Consider the following 19692-nt stretch of genomic DNA (forward strand, 5'->3'; position numbering starts at 1 on the left):
TTCCAATTTCTCATTAAATCATTTTATGAGCTTAAAACAATTAATACCTTCGTACATTGAAGTGTTTTTTACAGTTATTGGTTGCGGAGAAAATTCAAACAATTATAAATTTAAAATTCCAGCTTGGTAAATTTATTTATTATATACCAAGCTATTAATTTTTTACTAAAACACTGTAAGATCAATTTATGCAGTCATTTAAACAATTCTAGACTGTAATAAAAATTGTTTCTTTAGTACAGACTTTTCACCTCTGGTTCTAATTATGTGCAGTTTCTCTTTAAAATATTCTTATATTTAATACAGTGAAAAACACTTACATTTTATCTAATCATTCGATGGATTTAACTCTAAAATTTTTATTGTTTTGCCACAAAGTACTTCAAAAGTATGAAACTAACAATTTATTTTAGGTATGTTATATCTAATCATACTAGAAAATTCTAGCTCGTTATTAATTTAACCATAAGCCTTTAATGCTTTTACCTATGACCGTTTTTTAAAAATAACCGTTTCAGTTCAGTTCTTAGAATTGAAAATTTTCTCATAACAGCATATTTTTTCATAACAACACGGGTAACGGACCAATGAGGTTCAAGGATTAAAAGAGAAGAAGTAAAATTGTAATGATTTGAACTTCAACTGATCAGCTGTTCAGGCCAATTTAATTGTTGAGTGGTGCGAATTGTGTTTGGTACAATGTTTCGTTGCATCACTGTTAGTGGCAATGAGAGTTTATAAACGAAAACATAACCTCTCTTAGAAGTTATGAGTAGTGATTTTTAGTAATTAAAACTGTCGTAGGGTTGCGTAAACTACTATTTATCCACTACTTAACTAACAGTAATACATGCAGCCCAGAACGCAATAAAAGTAATTGTTTATTAAATGTTATCACAACATTACATTTATATTATAAATTCATTTTTTACACCGTCTCTATTTCAACATTGACCTGCGTAAACTAGTAAAAACTATACTGTTAAAATGTGCTGAAAAAGATTCAATACTTATTTGTACCCTTTCGCACCTTTACAAAATGATTTTATGGAAATACAAGAAGCTAAACTAAATTCCGAAAAATTCGTTTCATCTTTCCAGTAAAAATTAAATTTTACAAAGTAACAGCTTCGCCAGGCTTCATTATGCACATGAAGCCTGTAAATTTATTCATTTATTCGAATACCTGTCCACTGAAGTTTCCCATTATTTATGGAATGAAGTCATTCTCTGATAGAAAAAAAACTTGCTTCATCTTTGTTTGATATGGTTGACAAATTTGGCCATGTTTTCCTTTTTTTTCGAGAACTATTGTACTTTATTTAACACATCCCTTGTTAAGTCATACAGAGTGTTTTTTTAAACTTGCTTCTTTATTTATGTAAAAAATGCAATACTGTAGATAGAAATATGCAGTTTGCGGGAATCGTCTATTATTTAATGTGAAGTTTCCATTCACCCCCTTTCCTCCCTGCCTTTAACCTAAAATTTAAACTGCAAGGTACCCATTTTGACATATCAAATGTGAGGGCATGAAAAAAGAAAAAGAAACTAGATATCTCTACGTCAATCCTAGGTTTTTTTCCTATTATTATCGGACTTTTTACGGATTTTTGATTGAACAAGCATTTTTCAAAAGTGTGACTAGCTGGCATGCTTTTTTAATAAAAAAAACCGTCAAAAACCCGAGAAGTTTTACAAATTTTAGAAGTAGGGTGGTTATTGAAATTGAAGGAATGCGATTATCGGAAAACACTAGAGTGTTTTGTAGAAAATTTTATTCCTGGCTATGAAAATTCTTTCAAATCTTTGATAGTTCTTACTGTTTTTGAACCACAGCCGTTTAAAAAACGTGTTTTTTTTTTTAAAAAAGAGGGCAACAAATTCAAATTTTGAACTGCCATATCTTTTGATGGGATTGACGTAGAGATCTATAGTTGGCGCCATTCATTTTCTTTTTTCATGCCCTCACATTTGATATGTCAAAAGGGGTACCTTGCAATTAAAAAATTTTAGTTTATGGGTAGGGGGAGAAAGCGGGTGAATGGGAACTTCACATTAAATTCGCAACTATTGTGGCCCCTACGTCAATAGACGATTCCCGTAAACTGCATATTTCTATATATTGCAGTTTTTGCATAAATAAAGAAGAAAGTAAAAAAAAAACACACACACTGTATAAATCAGTAGTGGGGAAGGGATAGGCCGACCATCAATTGCACTTAAATTCATTTATCTCATTTGCCAATCTTGAAAGAGTAAACGTTGCCGTGCATATGTTTGACGCTCTGTTTGTTTCGAGTACCTATCCAGTGTCCATTTTCAAGTCTTGATTCCTTATGTCGCAGTTATAATTGGTTTTTAATTTCGTGTTTACCCGTAAATATAAAGTAACGGAGAATGGACTGCTATTGTACACGTAAATGCGCACTTCGTAACAAGGCAAGGGCTAGTATAAAACAAAAGAGTAGGTTAAGTGTTTTATAATAGGTAACTCTATACGGAACGCCGACCGACCACGCAACCGAACAAAAGATAGGATTATTTATGTACATCAAATGTTGCAATTACCAGACATAATGGTATTGGTTCTTTGTATTGAAATACAAAACCTGCCGACTAAGCAAATTTCCATTTGTCTGAAATGGTTTTCAATTAAATCTATTTAAATAACATTAGGTTTAACGAGTAGCTAGGTTTGCTTCTACAAGGTACGTAATATAAAGTGTTTTTTTAGTAAAATACTAACAGCTTAGTATAAAATAAATAAAATTGCCAAGTTTGATCAAAATATATCCATAAATAAGCAAACTATAACATTTTACAATATTCTCCTTAAGCATAACATGGGAATTTTTAATTATTAATTTTTTGAATTTCCTCCGTTACCAATAACCGTACTAAAACACTTTTGTATACTAAATTATTTGTTTTTTAAGCTCTTTAAAAAGGTCTAAAGAGGAATTGGGGAATTTTATGTTTTGAGGGTCAAAAATGAGAAAAACCAATTCTTACCCCATAAACCGCCGTAAAACCCCGTTCCCATGGTCCGATCATGCTGGTTCGCGAACTTATTCAAGTTTACCCCAACTTACACCTTTAAACCAAATTTCATCAAAATCGGACAAAAAATACTCAAGTTATCACGTTCACGGACACATACAGGGTGATTTGTACTCAGTGTGACAAAAATTTTTTGGTGTGAGTACAAAGTAAATGAAGTGTGATGATGCATATCATATGTTCCAAGTCTTAAAATTAGCTTCCCAAAAAATTATTTGACGTTTTTCAAAAATAACCATGCTTTTAAACTTAATACAGCGATTTCTCAATTACCTGTATATGGATTTGAGTAGATAATGTCATTTTCGTGTTCTACATTAAATTTTGAACAAGAATAATGGAAAATGACGGAGGATCAGTTGTAAAAACTCCATTGTAAATAGATTCAAAGATAAAAATTAAGATATTTGATAAAAATTGTAAAAACAATGGCCTATTGCATTTTTCACACCCTGTATACAAGAAAGTGTCGGAATATATTAATAACTGCGCCATTTTATAAGCTTTCCAACCATATGCTACACTATTGAGGTTTAGATATTTTTTTGTTTGTTTTAGTGGTTTGAATACCAGAAAACAGGGAACTTTTTTACTGTTTTTACTGTTCAAGCTGAAACAAAAATACAACTTTTGCTTAATACATTCCGACTTTCTATGTTTCAAATGATAAAGACACCATGCTTTGTAGTATTCAAACCATTAATGCGTACATAAGCAGGCATAAACCTCAATAGTGTAGCATATGGTTGGAAAGCTTATAAAATGGCGCAGTTTTTAACATATTCCGACACTTTCTTGTATACAGGGTGTGAAAAATGCAATAGACCATTGTTTTTACAATTTTTATCAAATATCTTAATTTTTATCTTTGAATCTATTTACAATGGAGTTTGTACAACTGATCCTCCGTCATTTTCCATTATTCTTGTTCAAAATTTAATGTAGAACACGAAAATGACATTATCTACTCAAATCCATATACAGGTAATTGAGAAATCGCTGTATTAAGTTTAAAAGCATGGTTATTTTTGAAAAACGTCAAATAATTTTTTGGGAAGCTAATTTTGAGACTTGGAACATTTGATATGCATCATCACACTTCATTTACTTTGTACTTACGCCAAAAAAATTTTGTCACACTGAGTACAAATCACCCTGTATATATACACATAGCCTATATAGAAATTTTAACGAATGGTGTTTTTGGCCCCTGGGGACATCAAACATCAAAATGAAAAAGTAAATCGGTCCCGGGCCTAGGTCTTACCATGCCACCTACGGTAATAGCTACTTCCCTATAGGGAAATTTGCTAATAAGGTCACAGTAAAATTCCTACGTTACTTTGAATAGAAAATATAATTATGTGCAACCTCTTATACGTAACAAGGGATAGGAGTGTCACAATAAGAGAGCAGATTGATGTCTCTGTGTTGTAAAAATGAACTATACCACAGAAAAAGTGCAGATGGATAATTTAATCATGGAATCGTATACAAAACAAATAAAAATGACCATCGTATAGCTAAACCATCGACTGGTTTGATCAAATAAATACAAATAGATAACGTGCTTTATGCGATTAAATGTTTGAAAAGACATTCCGAATCTGTACATGCCAATTCAATGATTTTCAGGAGGAATAAACTCATTGAAAAGGCAGTAATGTCCAATGTAATGGCCTCAAAATAATTTAATCATCAAATACATTTTAGATAATAAGGTCTCAGTGTCCTGTTACAGATTTGTAACTTTTGTTTAGACTTTTGTTTTAACTTCAGTGCCCGAATCACAAACTATTTTGAATTACAAAATTCTGATAGTAAGTTATCAATAAGTTTTTCTTTAATCTAAAACCCACCTTGTACGACTTACCTGCAAGCTAACCCTTTTTCTTCAGAAAAAAATCTATTTTCAAATACAAGTTGTTGCAGATCAATTGCTTACAGAGTTAATATTCGGTATACTGTCCTCTTCGGCTCTGATAAAATTGTTCCCGTAACGTTCATTCGGGTGGCGAATTCTTGCCAAAGCTGGTAAACCACCAACCGCATTAAAGATGGTTGAGTGAATTTAGAAATAAGTGTGGCTAGCTTGGATCTGAGGAGACCAATGTTATAAATGTCTGCAATATCATGTACGTCATTCAATACCTTACACGTCTCATTTATATATTCGTGAAGAAAAAACTTGTTGTGGTGAAACAAAAATTTAGTGTGTCCAATTCTACGTCCTTCTAACGGGCCATAAAAGTGGTCTTCTTCATTGACCACTCTGATCAAATAATCAACCTTACTTTGAGTACCCAATCTAAACTGAACATCTTCTACTGACATGGGGATAGTTCACCTTGGCTGTGATTAAAGAATAAAATGTATATACAAATGTCAATTCAGGTAGGCATAGTTGCCAAAATCAACCACTTTAGAAATACTAACTGAAACCGTGTATTTATTAATATAGGGATTATAAAAGCGAGTTAATTAAATACGCTGCTTAGACGTGGTTATTGTACATATTCATTCCCGGTTGTTCATGGATCTTAATAATGCAATCAGTTTCGCGTGTTTTATATACCCGTAAAGTAAACTTTTTTTATATATTTAATATTTATAAATACTTAATTTACTTGCGTAGAGTATTTAATTATACATAAATTTCTTTTAGTTATGTTCAAAGAGAAAAATATATAAATGGATGAACCGTGAAGTAGAGCCTCTCAAAGACACGTACACTGGGGTAGAATCTACAAAGTGCCGCAGGGGTTTACTATTACTTGTAACTTTGTGCGAATGACATCCAATCCTGCTATTATGTTGCGACAGAAACAAAAAACTAATCTATTATCCGAGGCACTAGAGGCATATAAAATGTGTCACAAATTATTCAGAAACTTCAATGTACTCATGAGATTTTTACAAACCTGTATTCTCAGGGTATTGCATTATTATTCTAAGTTAATAGACGGATAAATATTCTAAATATACATTATTTATATATTTAAAGATAAACAAAACTTTTAAAAACGTAACGAAATCACAAATTCTATAAATGTATAATGTTCTAATTTTTAAATGTCTGTTCATTATTAAAATAATTGCCAAATCGTATTTCTTGTTTGTTTAGCAAACTACCATTAGCAGTTTAACCGATTAGTACAGGAAAGCTCAAACCCTATAGTTTTTTTTAAGGAAAATAAATCAATTAATAAATTGACGTGAAAGATATGATTTTTATTTTGGGTAAAACTATTTTTTTTGCCGTAGCATTGACGCTTAAACTACATAGTAATTGATTGATAGTTGTAGGTAAACATTAAATTATAGTAACAATTCAATTAAAGCAAACTTTTTGAATGTGGTTGAGTTCCAACGCACGTTTTCATATACAATTTGTTCTTAAATTAGCATTCGTATCGTGCTAAAAATATAATTATTACTAGAAATAAGTTTTATAAGTAACTAGTTGCATAATATATTTTATGTTTATGTTATGTTTTAATAATGTCATAGGTCTAAAAAATGTTAGTGAGATATTATAATGCTTTATTTTTTTGATGCAGTCATATTAGATATTAAATTTACTACCTTTAAATCTTTTGCCTGAAAGATTGATATTTGTCTTAATTTTAAGGATGTTAAAGGTCTTTAGCTGATAAAAAAACTGCTTGAAGTTCAGTGGTTAAGTGTATAGCTCGAAAGCTTTTATGTAAAAAGATATAAATCTAAATTTTATCTTAGTGATTAATACATTAAATGGATGGAATTGACAGGGTAAATCAATAGTAAACTAACCACATTGAGCCCATAGATTATTTAAGACACACTATAAGAGTGGAAACTAATACGTGTTGCTTAAACGTGACCGCATTTTATTCGACTCAACAGTTTTTAACATGCTCTTAAACACCTGTATACACTTGACAGTCATTACTCGGTTCTGAGAAGAGGGAAGAGACCACACAATTCTATGAATCCTCGATGTGTTTGTTCTCTCAAATCATTTAATAAGCAGTTATTAAAGTTTCTTCGCAACAAATGCTGTTATAGAGTAAATAATCTTTCCCGTTGATTTATTAACATTATTATTAATATCTTTGTTATAATTATTGTATTCACATATATTGTGTTCAGAACGAATAAAGAATAATTTTGATTGGATTTGTTTGACTTCATTTGAATGAATTTTCCTCCAAGTAAATGAAGATAAATAGTTCATCAAGGAGTTTGATCATTGGAAGATAAGCCTAATGTATTTTGGTATGTATTGTATTTTACAACTGTTCATATTTAACCTGACGCTACCACCAAAAAGAACACGAAAGAAATTATAATCACAATTAAATACTCATCTTCAAAACCTAGAATAACCTTAAAGGTATAATATACTGTATAAATAAGCTAAAAGGCTTCAATTTATCGTGTGACCACGAGACTTCTCAATAGGCTATGAGTCTCATGTTAATGTTAAACCGAAATAAATATATCTATAATGTATTTTTAAATGCATGAATCATGAGGTGTTAGCAAAGTCCGTGATATGTTATTAACTCAATGTAAAAAACAAAGTATACTCAACTAAGATACGTGAAATCAACACAAGTAGACTTCTCATCCCATTGTAAATTGTGAAGCACGTTTTTCGTGTCTAGTTCATGTACGGTGACACTGGGCGCTAGTATCAACGAAATTTTGTTTCTATTATTCTAGGGTTAAATTCTGGATTTGTGTTTTAATGTTTGGTTATAAATAGGGGACAAGTTATTGTTTATGATTAGATCGTATTATTTGGTTAAATGAGGCTTTAAATTATGGTAATAACGGGAAACAAATCGTAAACAAAACATGACCTCTACATAAACCGTACAGAACTAACAATAAAAGTGTCTTCAGCTGTTCCATAAGGATGAGAAATCTAATAGGGAGTATGTTTTATATATGGTTAAATTCATATACTTTATTATTTAATAAAATATTTATATCGTAGAGGATATGTGGAAACTGTTAGACAATGCCGCTTGTTGGTTCAATTATTAGTAATTCATCAATTATGTATCCGTTTGTACAGATCGCCCTTCACGAACATGACTCCGTACCATGTACTAGTTAGTTGCTTCATTGTACCCAATGTGTTTGACTATAACCTGTTATATTAACAGCTGCTAAGTCACAATCGCGATAAAACAATAGGACTTGGACAATAGTTAGTAGTTACATAAATAAAGATAATCACAATCTGTCATCCAAAAATTGTTATGATGCTAAAATTGTTAATTTTTATGTAAGAATGGCAAAATTTGTGTAAACCTGTTTAATATTACGTAGAAGTTTTAAACAAAATATCTATTTAAAATGTAATTAAAATGTACCTTTCACGATTTTGTCCAACTTCGATAGGAATATAAACCACACATAAATAAGTTAAATTTTGTATGGGATTTAGTAAAAACTGCTAAATTTTGCTGACTCTTTTGTATTTGAGAAAATCCCAGTTCATCTCCTATTAGTGTAACAAATTTCTGTTTATTATGCTAGTCACCAGAATTAAATATCACATATATTCAATTCGATGTATTTACATTCAATTTCATTATCCATGAATATTCTTACGAACGTGAGGTGTTTGAAAAATAAAATTGTTACAACTACATTTTGAAACATAAAGTTATATCTATTAAACAACATTTCAAACGGCTTGCATTTTTGTTAGAAGAAAAATAAGCAACACACAATCTCTACAACAATCAGTGTAGCACAAATAATTATTCTACAGCGATATATACTGTAAGTATTCATACACAACAAGGTTACGTCTAGCTTGCACGCCATTCCCTTGTTCGCTAACCTGCACGATTTACCCTCTGAGTTATTAAATCCGTTTATCATATAATATTGGAATCGAAAAACTATCGTAATATTTTTGATTTACATAAAAAAAAACCTATTAAGGTTGTGCTTATACTTTGAAGCGTTTCAGTAAAAAAAATGATGGTTCTAAATAGTTTTATGGATTGTCTTCATCTGGATTACTTTTGCGTTAGAACCCTCTTTTATGTGTGTAAAATCATATAGGAAATGCAATACAATCGAATATCGTCAGTAAAATCTTCTACGAAATATTTGTGTGCCTTTGTATAGTGGATACAGTTTTATTTCCATTTATTTGCATCCTAACCTCATTGAGTTGTGCACAACACCTGTTATTACCTATAGGCTACCCAATAAATACCCCCGCTTCAGCAAACCTGGAGACTAAGTGAATTTTCATTTGCCTAATTGGATTTTTAGTTTATTATATTCCTTAATTAAATTCAAATTAAATATTTCAGATTAATTCCTCACTTAGTTTTTCTGCTACAGAGAAGGTTATAAGCGGCGCTTTTATTACAGTTAATAGCTTAGGATAAAATAAGTAGATTTGTCAAATTATATTAGAATATATCCACGAACAAGCAAACTACAACAGTTTACTAACTATTCATATAAGTAAAATGGGGATTTTAAATTTACATTCCTAAACAGTATTCTCCTTAACCATTAAACGGAGCATTGATACTCAACAATGCTTCCATTCAATATACTACATTATTTGGTTTTGTTTAGCTCTAGATGAAGGGTTTAATTAAAATTGGGCATTTTTATGATTCTTGGGTAACAACCATGCACCCAATAATAGACCAAACACCCATGAATCATAATATTATGATATTTTTATTGGTATTTGTCAATAGGAGTATAAATTGTAATTTTAAGCTCGATGAAACTAATTTTACTCTATAAAACCTCCATAAACCCGTCCCTATATTGTAGTCCGATCATGCTTGGGTTTGAACTTGTTCGAAGAAATATAGGTTTACACATTTCAACCAAATTCCATCTGAATCAGATAACTTTTACATGAGTTATCGTGCTAACGGACACACACACACACACACACACACACACACACACACACACACACATATGACTAGGTCTTACCATGAGACCTAGACTTTACAGTTTATTTTCTATATGGTAAATTGGGTGAAAGGAACCGTTTAAAATCAATATTGTAGGCCCTATCTCTTCACCTAAAAATACTAGGTCGTTCGGACCTTTTATTTTACAGTTTGGTTTAGTTACAGTTTTGTAGAAACATATGTTTTAAGCTAAATAATTGAATTGTTTACTATAAATACAACAGTAAAGAAGTTTTATATGAATAATCTGTCATATGACTTATTTATAAACTGAATGTTACTATACTGAAGATGAATATTTTATAACAAATATTAATACCATTTTCTTTTCCTCTTAAAAAAAGAATTCCCTTGTGAAAAACAGCTTGATAAATCTACGTTAACTCATCCTTGTGTACAATATAAAGCTACTTTTGATTACTTGTTTACTGGCCTAAGCAGTTTATAACATTATATTGATATAAAAAAGTATCTTTAGTATGGATGATCTTGGTATATAACGGAATGAGCGAGTTTCCAGTCAATAGCAGCATTGGGTTAAATTAAATTGTTTTCGTTCCAACTCTCCTTCCCTATCCACTGTCTTCCATCTCTCTATTTCCTTTCCTTTCGCAGACATGTTCTAAATTCTTTCTGCTATTTCTTGGTTTCAAGTTACTGCAACACGAGCATGTTATAACATGGTGAGACAATTCACTGCTGTTTGAGCTTAATTTCTCTGTTCCTCATACACCTAGAAACTGATAACCTAACAAAAAATTAACAATTACTAAAACATAGTATTCATGATATTACATGATAAAACATGACTCGTCGAGAAAATGAGTTTTATCTCAGCCAATATTTCAGTTACCCTATTATCTGCACCACGTGTTTGATGGTAAATATAAACTATGACTGTGGCGTATATTGGTAGGGACATAAGAGCTTTGTAATAGAAGTTCCAAGTTCAAATCGGTTAATCTTAAATGGTTATTTGCTGTGTGATGATAATGTTAGGCCCAGGGAATCGGATCTTATATAGGTATTTTTACGTAGTTGATGTTTCAATGTTTTGTTTACAGTACTATAGTCCAGTTTAATTTGGCATACTAAACAAGTAATCATATTGATCCATATACTAGGACCAAAGAGACGAAATAGGCTTTATTTTCAAGGGTTTTACTAGGTAAATAACGTTTCTGTAGAGGGAAACTAAACAGCAATTAACTAAATTTGATTTAGCGCCCTTTCTTGTCTCTTATTGCTTTTGTGGACGCTCACCTCTTCTTACAAATTTCACGAGCTGTAAACAATATTTTATAAAACTTTTAATAGTTTATAAAGCAAAAGCTGTGAGAACTAGAATGCATTTGTGTTATCTAAACCATGGGAGATTTAGATTAAGTTTCTCATACGGGAACTGTCCGATCTCTCATTTTACCCCCCCCCCCCCCCCCCGTCAGGACTTGTTAATGCAGTATATTCTTGTAATAGAGCGTCGGATAATAGAAGATTTGGTTTAGCATCATAGCCCCTATTGTTCACAATAGTGAATGTAAATGGGTTTACACGTTCTTTCATTACCTGTAACTCATTTTTCAAACGATTACGCTTGGGCCTGTCACGTTTTGTAGTTACAAATCTAAATTGACTCATTACGCTGCATTAAGTCTGCAGACTAAGCAAACTTCAATTTGTCTTGTGTAGGAATATATATATCCATTGTTTTTATTATCACTGGGGACATCAAAACGAAAGAGTGAATCCGTCCCGGTTGTGAAATGTACCATGAGACCGACGGTCATATTTCCTACATAAGAAATGCACAAATGTAACATTCTTACGTCAATATGCTAGACTTATAATGGACTCATTTTAGAAAATATTATTGGAATAATAAACAACAAAATATATTTTTGTTAAGTAGTCGTTTTCAGTGGAAATAATAATTAAGTTGGCATTCATGATAAATAACATTACAAATCTGTTTAATGACTGAACCACTTATATTCTGAAAATTAAATCCTTACCAAGATTTTACCTAATATTACTAAAGATTTTTTTAAGACGTTACCTATTGTATTTATTACTGAATTGTATGATAAATCTCTTAAATCTCGAATCTCTCTCTCTTGAATCTACCACGAGGCACATAATAAAGTTATGTTTCACCTGGTAAATCCATAACTAAACAAAGTATGGTCATTGTTGAAAACAAGAAAATTCAAATAGTATATGGTTTTTATTTTCTTTCCATGTTCCAATATATTAACCAATGGCTGTATGCATTTTACTCATCTCAATATCTCATCGTAATACTCCCTTATACATTGCCTTTAACGGGAAATTTTATAGTCTTATCACCTACAAACATACCAAGCTTGTTCAATACATTGCTCCATTTTATCGTCTACATTCAGTTAAAGTAAAACGTATGCTTACAAAATTTGACACCTTGCAAAAAACATGTACCTGTATGTTTAACATGTAAAGGACACTAACAATATAAATGTACCCTGTACTTGTTGATCGAAATATTGTCTTAAATTCAGTTTTTTACCGCAGTGATTTATTTATTAAATAAAAAAATCCTCTGTTGTGTTATTCTATTAATGCCAAAATTTTAGACGAAAGAAAATACATTGTCAGCAATAGTGTACTTTAAATACTCAAGATAAGTTATGTGATAATAATCAAAACCTGTGTAATTAATTATAAGCTCTTAGTTTTGTTGCCTTGCTTACTTGTTTTTCTTATCATAAATTTATTTGTTGTAACTAAAGACTTCACGAATATAAAATTTACTTATGGAATAAATTGTAGCGCGTGTCTCTCATTAGAAAATTCCTTGGAAGTTCTAACACATCGTAAAATTCCAACTACTATCAAGAACAACATACACGTGGGAACTAAGCTTCAATGAGTCCAGTAATGTTGAACTTCACATTACTGTATTTCAAACTGGCAATATGTCATCACATTTTCAGTCTGGAGTGAATTTTTGACTCGATCTAATGTTTAAAGAAAATTGGCAAGAGTCGAAAAGAAACTTTTTACTCGTCTGATAGACAGTATATTTTGTTATACTGCGCCATTATTATTATTATTATTATTATTATTATTTAGGTGACAAAATCATGAAACGACAATGCTGTATATTGTTAAACTCCAAAAAATATTTCTGTCTTGTTTTGCTTCTGTACACGAAATGTATTGTTATTTAGAAGCAAAACAACATCGCTCTACGCCAACACAATAACAAAATTAAACTCGTCTATGTTAATTAAGTTGACTTCCGATATGATTTTGAAAAAAAATACGATGAAACACGATGGTAAATACAATACAATTTTAATTTTAAGTTGTGTTTAATTATTTTAACTTTTGTAATAATACAGGGTGAGGCAGTGGAGAGCACCCTAATTTTCTTTAGTTGTCACACTATAAGTAAAGCAACAATCAATGAACAGAGAATGTGCTTATAACATCAATTAAACTATGACATTTTAGTTAACATTATGCTTGAGGCTATTAACACTGAGATTTTGTTGTGGTAACCTATTTTGAAAATAGTGATTCTTGTGCAAAACCCCAGAAATTGTTTGGAACAAATTCCATCCTTGGTCAACATGGCGCTGTTCACGATTAAGACAATGGTTAACTGGGTAAAATTATTTAGGAATACAGCTTAAACCTAAAAAATAATCGGTGGGTGCCGCAAAACCTTTTGTACGCCAGCAAATGTTAAAAAAGTGGGAGTCGCAGTAACTTGAAAGTCCAAAGAGATTTGCCAGGAAGCGTTTGTTGTTGAAAGCTTTACGTGGGCTCTTTTTTTGGAGGGGAGTATTCTGATAAGTTACTATAAGTTAGAGGGTTTTCAAAGTCGCCCCACAGATTTGCTTGAACCAAAGCTAAGAATTGCCCAAAAACTTAAGTGATTCCTGAAGAAATGCTGGAGGAGTATTTGATGGAGTTTTCAAGTGAATAAAAAGGAACGTCAAGTAGGACAAGGACGTCACTTGCAGGATTTTGTTTTCAAGAAATGGAAAATATGACTTTGTTAGACTGAAATGGCAAAAGATAAGCTGTATTTTGATGTGCTATTTATATCTATAGGGTGAACATTAATGAGTTTGTACTATTTATAAATTGGGGCGATTTCATTGCCTCGCCCTGTATATTTATAGGGACCATTTTATTCGTCAAAATCGACGGATGAAATAGGTATATATTTCAACTTCAACTTAATTTTGTCCTAGGAAGTAAAAGAAAAGGAAATTCCCCACAATACTTTGATTAAAATAGTTGGTGTTTATGCTGCAATACAACAAAACACGTGATTATGTAACCAGCTAGCCTCTTAAGAATGCATTGCAATTTTGACTAGCAAATAAACGATGGTTTCAAGTGGGTTTAAAACCAGGCATTTTAAACTTTTTTTTTTTTTTTTAAAGAGGTTGGCGGCCTCTTTTAACCTTGCATTTGCCCATAGACTAAGCGCCCGTGCGTGGATCGTTTACAGCAAAGCAAGGAGTGAGCCGGTACAGTACAAAGGTGAACTGTACTGATAAAATGTTATCGGCAGTGACCAGGATCCGAACCCACGACATCGCTGCCTTGGGCCCGAAGTCCGCGACGCTACCGACTGAGCCACCGACTCACTACAACATATACATATGATAACATGTATATAAATCCAGGATTTCGTGTTTGTGGTTATTTTAGCTTGTCCAGCAAGTTGATTCTTCCATGACCTGTTGCAGGTGAGCTTACATCTCGTATCCCCAGTCACCCGAGGGTTGGTCAGACGAGGGATCATGCAGTCAGGGACACTGAACGCCCCTTGGAGCTTCATGACGGGAGAGAGGGCAGTCGAGATAGCCAAGACACTCATCGATGACTGCGGTTGCAATGCGTCCATGCTGGTCGAAAGTCCTTCCAGGTGAGTTTAGTACACAATCAAGTAAAGAACCTAGAGTAGGTGTTGTAAACCCTTCATCCGTCAGATGTTGGTCAAACATGGCGAAGGACGAGAAACATGCTCAGCCAAGTATGACGGGTTAGAAATTTCCAGCCTGAGAAAAAGTTTGTTAGACCTTGTTTTGTTCGTACAAGTTCAATATCTTAGTTTTGGCTTTTTTGTGAGTACTCGCCTCACGCTAGAGTTCTACGTTCATTGTACGAATGTTTTATATTATACCCGATTGTTTACGTTTATCAACCGGGACGCTATTTATTGACAACGAGAGGCTGTATATGGCTAGGGTTTTATATCTACAAACAGTGATAGATTGTACTGATTACTCCAACTAATGGGAAGTTTAAATTTAAAAGTGAGTAAAAATAGGTCGATCCTGTATAAAGCTTTAGTATTGTTTGGAAAATTAAGTTCACGGGAGATTTTGGCAATTCTTCAAAGACCAGAATAATACCTATCCAATATAAATACACAGCTTGTTTCAATCCGTGTTTAAGTAATAGGCTAATTTAATGATAAACCTGTTTAAAATGTGTTTTGTAAGGTCTTAGTGAAAACCTTAACACTTTAATCTTTGCAGCGTATTTTAAATCCAAACTGATTAACCTAACCATACACAGGATATGTTATATTGAAAAGTAAAAATGTTTGTGAGCAAATATTTATATTACTTTAGTGCTAACTTTAGTTTTATATTAATTTAGTGCAACTGTGGGCATTCTGTTAACCAGGAAATAAAAAAAATGTCAGTAAATAAGTTTTTAATACTATTACTCGCTTTCATGCATTGCCAAAACGCTTTATGGAGTGGACAGAACGCCTGGATTTTTGCCGGTAACCTGATTCGGTTAGTCACCACTAACAATTTCGTAGCCAACCGTTTATGTTTTGTATATTGTTAATTAAAATGCCAATCCGCAAATATTGCACCATTTGTATACTATCACTTGTTATGTTCAGGGTAATGTCTTGTATGAGAGCTGTGGACGCCAAGACCATATCAGTCCAACAATGGAACTCATACTTCGGCATCCTAGGGTTCCCCTCAGCCCCTACCATCGACGGCGTGTTCCTTCCAAAACATCCACTCGATCTTCTGAAGGAGGGCGATTTCCAGGACACAGAAATCCTCATCGGCAGCAACCAGGACGAGGGTAAGCGACCTTTACGATCACTTCGTAATTTTTTAATATTATAGTGTATTTAATTATACAAATACTCTTGTTTGAAAATTAGATACGTAAATGATGAGTAATAAATTTATGGCAAATTGATATTTTATAAGTAATATAAAAGGTTAAAATATTCATCGCTGTTAGCGTTTTGTCCAACTCTCTAACCCATCCAACATCCTCCAATAATTTAAGTTGCTTTTAAGATCTTACTGTACAATGAAAATGAGTTTATTATCAGCCCATGTCAGCAATAGGCTTGTCTTGGGGAGGTACAGTTGTTATATTCCTTCAATTAATACCACCTTTCTTGTAATTTAGTTCTACCTGAGCTATGAAAATGTTTAACATTGTTTCATATACACATCTAAGTTCAAAAACTATTTGCTGATACTTTGTATTTTAGAATTTACCACTTGGACCAATGAAATATGCGTGTTTCCTAAATACGGCTTTTCAACCGATTTGTTTGTTGTGACATTTAAAAGAAAGAATTTCATACGGATATTTATGAGAATTTATATGAATAATATTAGGTATAAGGATCTTTATTAGGATAATGTGAGGAGATTTAAAAAGAGAATAGTTTTCAATATGGACAGTATGATGTTATTTTTATCAACTGATGAAGCATAATCATATATAATAGAAATTTGTTTGTGTACAGCTGTTTCAGTTAATTTTTATGTAGCTCATTTTATTTTGTGTGATTAGAGATCGGGGACCATTGAATGTCCCTCAATTAACATGCATTTTTAATATAAATATAATATAATATTTAATTAATAAAATAAATATTATATTTTAATATAAATATAATATTTATAATATTTAATATAATATAACCTAAGAACGCAACATTATTATGTTGTTATTGGATGCTATGGCCAGTTTAAAAATGTGAGATTTTGAATGCTCACTTAGGTGCCTAAGGTGATTTGAGATTCTTCCGTTAACCTAATCTGTCCCAACTTAAATGTTAGGTTAAGTTGGTATAAACATCGAAATCATTTTATCTACCTAGTAGAGGTTTATATTTTAATATAAATGAACTACGGCTAACGTCCAAAGACAGTTAAGAAAATATTCGTAAAAAAGGGAAAAGACTGCGATCAAAATTTGGTACAGAAGAAGTAAGAAATTACGAAAGTTATTCAATATCCTAATCGCTGTAACAGCCCCACGTTGTCTGCGTCTCATTTATCCCTTGTTAAAAACTTTATGAAAGATTTATAGCTCTTCCAAACTGTCTCACTTACGTTAGCAACAAATTCTTTCCCTGTCTCCATTTTCCACTTCATTTAGTTCCATCATTTTACTTCATTTGGCTCCACATTGATGAGCAATGTAAATTTGGAAATTTTGCCTAAATTACTAGCTGTGATGGAATTGATTTAAGTTTGATAAATGTTTACTGTACATAGCTAGTGTTAAGTTAAGTGTCATATTTAAGTTAAATATTTGATTATTTTAACTTTTAGAATCTATGTTTATGTCTAATTGACTGTTAACATTTAATTTCAAAACGATCAATTACGCTCAAATAAAGCTCTAAAATAAATAAAAGAGATTCGCTAAAGAGTGTACTGTAATATTGAGATAAGATGTTTTATAAAATGTGGATGAGTTGAATTAGTTATGTACTATTATATGATGTATAGCTAGGTTTGGGATGGTTAACATTCCCTTGTAAAAATAAAACGTCATTCACAACGATTCATTGAATATTTGTTGACTTGTAAGACTTCAAAGCTACAGTATACATGCAGCACGGATGTTTATGGGTATATTGACACGTTGTGAGGTTTCATTCCTATATAATATCAGTGATATAATGTATGCTTTGCTCTAAAAAGTACATTGTTTTACAGTGAAATGTCACTAGTGAATTGTAATTTAATTTTTATACTAAATGATAGAAATATAATTTCTCTTCGTCCATATTCAATCAGTTCACTTCAGTTTCATGATTGGCAAACCATTAAACAGTCAACTATTGATTTCCAGTATTGTATTTACAAAACTAACAGCGAATTAAAAATTATTTGTGATTAAAGGCATTATATAAAAAAATATATAAATGTTTTTAATAAGTCTTGACAACTGGAATCCATACACTACTGAAATCAAGGAAATAATAATATAATATCAACTACCACCTTTCCATGTTAACCATTACATGTTCTGTAAAACTATTTAATGACAGCCTAATATACCAATATAATTACTACTGAGAATAATTTTCTTGTATCTGTGTATAAATCACATTTTTCATCAACGCTAGAACCCATGTGGAAAACGTTTGTTTTGTAGGAAAATCGTTACAAACCATAATATAATAATTATTTATAATGGTAACAAATTTAAGAAAAAGACTAAACAGACAATGTATGGAACATAATATATTTTAAAATTGAAAATAGACAGAGCAATTTAAGCTTGGCTTGATGGGTTGCTTGACGTAGACTTTAGCTGTCACATATCCTAGTCTGAACACAACACAACACAGGAAATGCAGTTTACCACAATTTATAACCATAGGGGGTTGATGTGAAGGGGTTAATAAAAATGTCCGTTACACTGATGCCATTTCCAAAACAAATATTGTTTCCTTACAAAAACTACTATCTGGTATTTCTAAGAGAAGCTCAACGTATGATAGAGTGAAATATTTGATACAGTTTTTATTGCTTGTCACTGTCCGTGAAGAGATGACAGATTTATTTGGATTTATCACCAATAATTTGTTTATATTCCAAGAACTTGATAAAGAGTCTGAAATGTTATTTAAACCGTAAGTGTGAATACTAGAAAGATTTTAACATCATCTCGTTTTATACAGGATGACAAAAAAGTCTGGAAACTGTTTAATTTCTTTTTAACTAAATCCGTTAGAAAATTAAAACCTTTCAAATCAACCTTTCAATCAATGTATGAAAACTACTATTTGTAAGCATTACCATTTTTGACCTCTACGAGGGGACGACCCATGAGGAGTAAGTACATAATCTTTAATGTAAGCATAGGTTGATATGCACATCATTTTAAAGGGCGTGTCAAGTGGAGTTCATTGCCGGAAACCGTGTCTCAAAAATTTTCATCCGTTACAAAATGGCAGCTGTCCAAATTTCTTGCAGAAAATACCTGCACACGCCTTATACTCGTAGTCAACATTTGCTAGAGAGCTGAAATCCGGTTAATTTGTTTTGAATATTGAATAATATTAGTCTATGAGCTGGTTGAATTTCAGTCTGCGATTGGGGGCCCAGGAAGAGTCAATTTCAGTTAACAGTTGAAGAGTTCAGTTTCCCTCGTGGAGGTCAAAAAATGGTAATGCTTGCAAAATGTAGTTTTTATACATATAAGTTGATGTGAAAGGTTTGAATCTTCTAACCGATGTAGTTTAAAAGATACCAATCCGTTTCAGGACTTTTTTGTCACCCTGTATATCACGTACTGTATTACGTACTGTATTATTGACGTTGTACTGTCTGTATACTTGATAACTTCGTAGCATATCAAGTTTTAGATTATTTTATTT

General features: G+C 31.8%; 1 protein-coding gene across 1 annotated transcript in view; it reads left to right on the forward strand.

Annotated features, from left to right (window-relative positions):
* The window catches only part of LOC128999153 (acetylcholinesterase-like), a 43489-nt gene that overhangs the window by 6187 nt on the left and 17610 nt on the right, over positions 1-19692 (forward strand). The window contains exons 2-3 of the mRNA XM_054425525.1: positions 14765-14943; positions 15940-16133. Coding sequence (XP_054281500.1) covers positions 14765-14943; positions 15940-16133 — 373 coding nt within the window. The remainder of the gene's footprint in view (positions 1-14764; positions 14944-15939; positions 16134-19692) is intronic.

This window comes from Macrosteles quadrilineatus, unplaced genomic scaffold (genome assembly GCF_028750875.1).
Source record: "Macrosteles quadrilineatus isolate MER2022 unplaced genomic scaffold, UCM_ALF_1.0 Scaffold_7__1_contigs__length_78375512, whole genome shotgun sequence".
Lineage (NCBI taxonomy): Eukaryota > Metazoa > Arthropoda > Insecta > Hemiptera > Cicadellidae > Macrosteles > Macrosteles quadrilineatus.